This window comes from Mastomys coucha, unplaced genomic scaffold (genome assembly GCF_008632895.1).
Source record: "Mastomys coucha isolate ucsf_1 unplaced genomic scaffold, UCSF_Mcou_1 pScaffold3, whole genome shotgun sequence".
NCBI lineage: Eukaryota > Metazoa > Chordata > Mammalia > Rodentia > Muridae > Mastomys > Mastomys coucha.
Window position 1 is genome coordinate 47,801,770 of NW_022196909.1, and position 8,232 is coordinate 47,810,001.

The 8,232-nt window shown below is 55.2% G+C and overlaps 1 protein-coding gene across 2 annotated transcripts in view; it reads right to left on the reverse strand.

Annotated features, from left to right (window-relative positions):
- Positions 1 to 8,232, reverse strand: part of Pacsin1 (protein kinase C and casein kinase substrate in neurons 1) — a 48,653-nt gene that overhangs the window by 5,999 nt on the left and 34,422 nt on the right. For both annotated transcript variants that reach the window (XM_031348142.1, XM_031348143.1), the window contains exons 2-3: positions 1,391 to 1,497; positions 539 to 695 (exon numbers count right to left, since the gene is read on the reverse strand). In XM_031348142.1, the coding sequence (XP_031204002.1) occupies positions 539 to 695; positions 1,391 to 1,444 (211 nt within the window). In that variant the 5' untranslated portion in view covers positions 1,445 to 1,497. The remainder of the gene's footprint in view (positions 1 to 538; positions 696 to 1,390; positions 1,498 to 8,232) is intronic.

Consider the following 8,232-nt stretch of genomic DNA (forward strand, 5'->3'; position numbering starts at 1 on the left):
GAGGAGGAGGGGGAGGAAGAGGAGGAGGAAGAGGAGGAGGAAGAGGAGGAGGGGGAGGAAGAGGAGGAGGGGAGGGGGAGGAAGAAGAGGGGAGGAGGAATTAGAAGTGGCAGCAGCAGCCAGATATGGTGGTGCACAATTTAAACCCAACACTCAGGAGGCCCAGGCAAGTGGATCTCTGTGCCAGCCTGGTCTACATAGCAAATTCTAGGTAGGCAGCCAGCCCTACATGCTAAGATTCTGTCTCTAAGAAACAAAAATAGCAGTGGAAAGGGGAGAGGGAGAAAGAGAAGCTAGGCACAGCTGTCCACGTGGAGGTTAGAAGGATCAGGGCGGCTCGGCTTATTCTCCGTCGAATATGGAGCTGGAGGCCAGCCTGGGCTGGTGTGTGTGTGTGTGCATGTGTGTGTTTAGTTTAGAGTCATACAAAGCAGGAGAATAAAGGGACCTTCTTTGGTCCCTTTGGTCTTTTGCTCGTAAAAAGCTCTGTGGCCGGGACCCTCCCTGGGAGACCTGCTAGAGCCCGGGGTTGGAGCACCTTTCTCGATGAGCTGGCGCCAGCGCTTGGCCCAGTCGGTGAGCTGCTGCGCGTATGCCTTCTCGATCTTGGCGCGCTCCTGCACGCAGCTCATGAGGTCGTTGCATAGACGGTGTCCATCGTCGATGCGCTTCACCGTCCGCTTGTAGTTCCCCACCTGGCGTCGGAGCAGAGAGTGACCGTGCGGCCTCTGTCACCCCGGCCCTGGCCTGCAGGGGGCGCTCCGCCGCCTTCCTGGTCCTCCTCTCCCCCGCACCCCCTCCCAATCCTCCACCTTGCGGGGTCTCAGAACTCCAGGTCAGACCCGGGCCCCATCTTCTCCCCTTCCCTCCCCTGGAACCTCCTCGCTGCCGCAAAAAAAAAAATAAAAGCAGACGGGGTTTTATATAATTTGGACCTGGGCTATAATGAATTATTCATTTTTGCCCTTGTAAGCTAATTCTATTATATTTATCCGAGTCGTATAAGCTTGAGCGGAGCTGCTGTTTCTTGACACAATATTGTGTTTTTGTGGGGCATCTCTTTGAGCACTTATTAATCTAGGCCTGCCAGTTTCCGTTTTGCTTTCCAGAGCCAAAAGCAATATATTTTTTTTTTCCTCCAGAGCTCAGATTCTCAGAGGCCCCTGAAATGCTGGCTTGTAGTCTCTCACCTCTACCTCTAAAGGCTTTGGGGAAAAGTTCTCCCCTGCGCACCACGAAGAGGATGGGACCAGCCAGGCCACTGCCTGGGAGAAGCTGCGGGCATTACTCCTAGCCCACTTTCAGGGATTTGCCGCCGAAGGGAGTCTGGATGCAAGGCTGAGGTCTCTGGCTAAACAGGGGACAGGTGGGAGCCTAGACCTCCACTCACCTCCCAAAAGCTATCTGTGATCTCCTCGGAAGCCTCGTCGTAGGAGCCAGACATGGTGGGAGCCAGGCAGGTGTCGATCTGCAGTTAGCAGGCTTGCTGCTTACAAGCTGCAAGGGCAGGAGAGAGATCCAGAGGTGAGGGAAGCGGCCCTGTTCCAGGTCTGTGTCCCTGACTCCCGTGGAGGAGGAAGGTTCCCTGGGATGAGCCGCAAACTGGGAAGGCGGTGGCTTCCCGGCGGTGGGGCTTACCATTCTGAGGATGATCTGTTAGTTCCTGGTACACATCTCGACATCTATCTCTACACATCTGCCTCCGGGGATTCAGCCAAATGCTTCTCCTCAGAACCATCTTCCTACAGAAGCCCCCACTCCCTGAGCCTTCTCTGAACCAGTGAGCACCAGTATAGGCTTCCTTGCTCAGCATCAACCCCCTTGCCTTAGCATGACCCATCCACCGTGACCCAGCTGGATCCTGACACTAGATGCAAAAGATGGTCCTGTGTTCCCCTGACCCCAACACAGAGCCCCTGGTCTCAATCCCTAGTGCCCTGGCTTCTGCAGTTCCCTGGGAGCTGACAGGAAGCCTCTCTGTCATTTACATCCTGACCTAAAGGCTCCTTCCATTCTTCCCGTAGAGCCCCGTCCATCCTCTTTTGACTGCCCTGGCCCTGCCTCAACAGCCCCGTTAAGCTGCTCACAAGCCTTCACCCCCACATGTCTAGGCATGTGGCTCTCTGGCCCTGGGGTCACACTGTGATCTATACAACATGCTGGGGTGCTGCGTCTGCCCTGGATCTGTCACCAGGCATCACGGTCGGTCGTCCAAACTAGGCCACGCTCTGCCCCAGGGTGCCAGAGGGCAAACCTCTCCTCTACTGGGCCTCAATCATCAGGAAAGCACCACAGAGGGCTTAAAGGGCCTTCAAAGAGGCAGCCATGGCTCCTGGGACACTTCCTGGTCTGTGCTATGCAGCTATGGCAGCTGCAGGGAGGTATCTGGGTTAGATTGGCCTGGCTTTGCAGGCTTCATCTCCTCCTAGAGAGGGCAGGTAAACCGCATCTCTTAGCAACTACTGTCCCTCAGACTCAGGGCAAGCGGTAGCGGGAACCCTATTCCTGTAACTTTTCCTGTGTCACTTGGGACTGAAGATCTGAATGGCCACAAGCCTCTTCAGTGGGGGGGGAGGGCATTGGATGACACGTGACATTTGGCCTCACTGGACAGAGGTCTCCCCCACAACACCGCATCTAGGAATTCACCTTCAGGGTGCCAGGCAAGCGTGCGCCAGCTGGCCCACTGCAACAGCATGGAGTGAACACCAAAGGCTGGGAGTGACCCAAATCCATGTCCCCGGGGGCTAAGTAAAGTACAGTGTAGACCCACAGTCCCCACCCTATGCCAAGCCACGCCACCAAAGTGACATGGGCAGATCAGCCTGGCAGGGAAAGTATATATATATATATAAAGGAACTATTTGGGGAAAACCGCAAAGCATAATTGGAATGATGGTCAGCTCCGAGGATGCACGTGACCGGGAGGAGCCGGCAAGGCTGTTAGCACCCTGGGTCCACCAAGAAAAAAGAGGCCAATTTTCTTGATTTATGGTTGACGTGGGAGGGCCCAGCGCTCCTTTGCAATGCCATCTCTGGACAGGTTAGTCCTGGGCCCAGTAAGAAAGCAGGCTCAGCGAGCCGGTAAGCAATGTTTCCTGCCTCTGCTCCTGCTTGAGCTCCTGCCTGACTTCCCTCAACGATCAACTGCGATTGGGAAGCGTAAGCCACAAAAAACCCTTTCCACCCAGGTTGCTTTTGGTGGTGTAGCCCCTCAAGATCTCCTTTCAGGAAGCAGGAGGACATCTCTGAGTTTGAGGTCAGCTTAGTTTAGATAGGACACCCAGGGCTACATAGCTGGACCCTGTCTCAAAATACTGTAATGTTTATTGCATCGATACAAAGCTAGCTAGAACACAGATGTTCCGGCGATGCAGACTGAGGGCCGCGGGTTTGTACGTGTGTGCTCCACCCACTGAGCCATCTCCCCAGCACATGAATTGTGTGTCAAAACCAAAACAAAGGGGGTGTATGGGGACAGGTATTTAAAGAGCACTGGCTGCTCTTCCAGAGGACCTGACTTCAATTCCCGGCATCCACGACGGTGGTTCACAGCCAGGTAACTCCAGTCTCAGGGATCCAATGCCGTCATGGGCTCTGTATGAAATGTCCATTACACATGTACATGCAGGCAAAACACTCATACGCATACAGTAAAAGAACTCTAAAAAGGAAGTAGGGTATGGTGGTAAAGACATTCAATACCAGGAAGCAGAGGCAGGAGGATATCTCTGGGTTTGAGGTCAGTTTAATTTACATAGGACACCCAGGAATATCTACCTGGACACTGTCTCAAAAACAACAATCAAAACCAATCAATACCCTCCTGCCTAAGAGAGGAAAGAATGATCAGCCTGGGAGTTTGGCTGGTAAGTGTCCTCTCAGCACACAGTGTGGTTATAACCTGGCACGCCGGGCTAACAGTGCACAGGCCACAGGCAACATGGCTTCCTGGGCTCTCCTGGGCTCCAAGTTGAGGCAGCATGTGGCCCGAGAAAAGTCCAGTCCTAACGTGCTCTGTGACACTAGGCAAGGTACTTGACCCCTCTGGGCTTTGCAGGAAACTGACTTAAGAATCAGATGAGGAATTGGAGAGACGACTCAGTCGTTAGCAAGGCTTGCTGCTTTTCCAGGAGACCTGAGTTCGGTTCCCAGCACCCATAACCAGCTGTAACTCTAGGCACCACACATACAAATATATACCAAACACATGATTAAAATAAAACAGTATTAATTAAGCAAATGAAATGAGTTAAGGAGCCCAGCCCACAGCAGGCTCTTGGCCCTCCACATTCCAGCCCTCAGGATCGGGCCCACAGGGAATGTGCTCAGGGAGACCCACAGGGTGGGATAGTGGAAGTGGGGTGACATCAAATGAGCTCTCACAAGCACACGGAATCACGCACACACCGAGGCAGCAGAAGCACATAGAGTCACGCACACACTGAGGCAGCAGAAGCACACAGAATCATGCACACACCGAGGCCGGAGGAGGTTCCTCTCCCACAAAGCGACGCGTCCTCTTAATGACAGGGCTTCCTGTCAGGGGTCAGGAAGTGGACGTGGCCGGCATCTGGCACTTCCTGGAACACACCCAACAGACTCCTGGACTTCCCAGACAAGAGGCCACCACACCCAGTTTCCCTCCAGACTTGCACCATCAGTAATGACAGGTGGTAGTCACCAAGCCACATAGAGATGGAAAACGCACAGCTCAAGGATGTAACTGTGAAGTGTGTCCAGGGACATGGGAACATGACGGGGTGGGGGGGAAACGTCCCTCCATGGGGACCAGCTGCCCAGCAAGCCAGCACTACTCCAGGCCACAAGGGTCATAGCAACAGCCAGCAGGCACCAGGGCTGTCTGGCCTATGCTCTGTGCACGGTGAGCAGCGGTTGGGGGCGGGGGCTTGACTCTGGGGCTCATGTCTGATGCCCACCTGGGTAGACTGGAGGGACACACAGATGGCACAGTATGCTGTGTGTACATCTCCGGGCAGAGTCGAGGGCGGCTTCCGTAGTGGGGGATGGACATAGCAAGAGGAGTTCTCCCCACACACCCACGGACAGCCGGTGGGGGTGCAGGGAGGGGGAGCGGCGAGAAAAGGGAAGCTGGGAACCCCTGCTTCCCCGGCCCCTAATGCTAGGGTTGGGAAATGAACCAGTTTCTCAGGCATTTGGACCAGAACTCAGGATGCCATGGGTTCCCCCAAAGAATTGCCACATTCCAGCGACCCTCCCCCCCCTCCCCACCGCCAATTCACGGTGGAGCGTCCTGGGATGTCACAGCCTCAGAAGCAATGTGAGCTGACAAGTCACCCTCCTTCTCAGCCTCTTTCAGTGAGTTCCACAGGGGGCTAGGCTGAGCTGCAGCCCTCTGCCACTGCTGGCATCAAGCTTGGCTGTCACCAGCTAGTAGTTACTGAGTGTCTAGTGAGTGCTAAGTGCTGGTCTACATGCTCAGTGCTTCATCTACCTGTAAAGATGGAGAGACTGAGGCACGGGGCAGGTAAGATGGCCCATCCAGAGCCACTGAGGTGGTGACTAGTGGGGACTGGATCCTACACTGGCTACAGTCTCCACATGGGTCTGGTTCCTTCTGAGCCCCACCCCTGGGAGGTGAGGAGGAAGCCAGATATGGGGGTGAGGCCAGAGGCAGTGAGGGAAGCTGAGCCTTGCTGAGCACTGACAGGTGTCTTTCCAGAAATCCTTCCGGGAGGGACTTACTGGAGGGACTGGCTGTCCCCTCAATCGTGAGGAGACTGAGTGTCCCAGTTAGGACTTGACCCTGGCAGAGGGGCTGCGCAGAGTAGGATTACAACCCGGAGTGGGGGTCTGGAGAGATGGTGGCTCAATGGTTAAGAGCACTGACTGCTCTTCCCGAGCTCCTGAGTTCAAATCCCAGCAACCACATGGTGGCTCACAACCATCCGTAATGAGATCTGACGCCCTCTTCTGGTGTGTCTGAAGACAGCTACATGTATACTTACATACAATAATAAATAAATCTTTGGGAAAAAAAACAAAACAAAACCACAGACTGGAGCCAGCAGGCTAGCTTCCCTTCTGCACCTCAGTTGTCCCATCTGTACAAGGGACTGTTTCTGAGGTCTCCCTTTGTTATTCATTAGCTGCCCCTGGTGTGGGTACTGGGGTGGCCCCTTCAGGGGAGCCCTCACTGTGTGAGGCCAGTGCAGGTCTAACTACCACCTGCTACCAGGGAGATCCTGGTGACATCTCTTAATGGGGGACAGAATCCCCATTTCCCCACGCGGGCGGGCGCAGCGTCGAAACAATACCCACGGGTTCCGGTCACCTCCTGGTGTGCTTGCCTCGGCTTTACGCACACTCTCTTCCTCCACAACCCACGGAGATAGGCTCTTCAGTTCCACGGGGTAGGTGAGGCTCAGAGAGGTAAAGCAGCAGACCCCGGGTCACACAGCAGGCAGGAGACTCTGGGCTGGCTGGGTCCTCCCCTGTCCCGGCTCCCAGGTGTTCAGCCCAGCACTGCAATGTCCCCCCAGACCTTCTGGCCAGCCACAGCCATCTCAGGTTCTACACATGCCCCGTGGCTGCAATCACTCTCCTTCCTTAGAGATGGGCAGGGCTTAGCTGGGAGGCGCTATGCACTCCCGACCCCCACTCCAGTCCACGAGCCTCCTCTGGTCACTCTCCCTCAAGTCTGCCGCTCCCCTGCCTCTCTCCCTGAGTTCCCAGCCCTCAGGAACCCGCTCCTCGCACCTCTCCTTCAGTGTAGGCTCAGGATGGTTTTGCGGTGTGCTGCCCGCGCCATATAGGACTAAAGATGGGGTTCAAATCCCAGCTCTGCCACTTCCTAGTTATAGGCAGGCTATTTCAATACCGGTGCAGCGGTTTCTCATTGAGAAGCCGGTTGGGGGGAGTTGCACACTGCCTATCCTGGGGCAGAGGTAGAAAGCGGTGGGCGGAGGTAGGCCGTGGTCTATGGCCAACACCACACGAAGCCTCTTCTGGTGCGTCTCAAGTCAGCTACAGTGTACTTACATATAATAATAAGTAATTTTTTTTTAAGAAAGAAAAGAAAAGATAAAATCAGACATTAGCTCCCAAAGGAACCAGGAAGGCCCAGCGCCGAGCGCTCACTGACTGAGTGGCCCGAAGCCTGGAGGACTCTGCCAGCAGAAGGGGTTAGAGGGAGCCTCAGGTCGTCAGAGGGCAGCCTCCACCCTGTTCTTACCTGCATCCTAGCTGCAACATGCAAGCTGAGCGCCCCCCTCTCCCCTCTGTAAAGTCACCTCCAAACACAGCCCTACCATCAGCCCAGTCCTGGCCCTGTTGAAGGAGCTAGCGTGTCCCCACAGATCAACGCAGCTTCCCCGGGTGAGCTGTTCCTGGATGCCCCACACCACCTCGGGCTTCACCCCAGGCCTTCGATCCAAGCCTCAAGGGCACAAGGATCCAAGAGACTCTACCTCCCTGCTTAGTGAGACACCCACAGTTAGGAAAGCGAAGTGGTGGCTGGCTAAGAGTAAAGCCACCTACGGTCTGGTCTGGGTTCATGGCCTCTTCAGGCACATGAGCTCACAGCATCCCTGACCACCTTGAGCAGAGTCAGGGATATGCTGGGGCGATGTGGGTGTGGGTAACACTTCTTCGAGGGATGACTCAGTTTCCCCCATGGTATAGAATCCAGGTGACAGAGAGAAGGGAGCGTTGGCTCTCTTTGGTGTCGAGATGGGATGTGGTGAGGGCAGACGTAGCAGCTCGCTCTCCCTACTCTCAGCCTCTCAAAGGGAGTTACATCGCCAATCCTGCCTGGGCGCCTGGTCAGGACACTGCCAGGTACAAGGACCAAATCCCAGAGCCCAAAACTCCAAGGCCCCTGAGGCAGGGACTCGGGCTGTACATGGCAGCCATGGCTCTCAGGAAGGATGCAAACTGCATCAGGGGAATTGTGAGCCCGTGGGGAGGAAATTCTAAAGGGGTTGGACAGGCAAGAAACCGGAGGACCAGCAAATGACAAAGTAGGCTGTGTTTTAACAAGTGCTGTGGAGAGCCTCGGGAACTGCGGCTGGGGCCAGCAACCACGCTACTCAATGCAGATGGCCAGAGAAGGCCTTTCTGAGGTGACATTTGAACAAAGACCTGAGGGAGGCAAGGAAAGGGCTCTGAGGAGCACTGGGCCGGAGGGCCCAGCCAGCGCAAAGGCACTAAGGTGGAATCAGGGCTTCTAGGGTTAGGTGGTTACAGCAG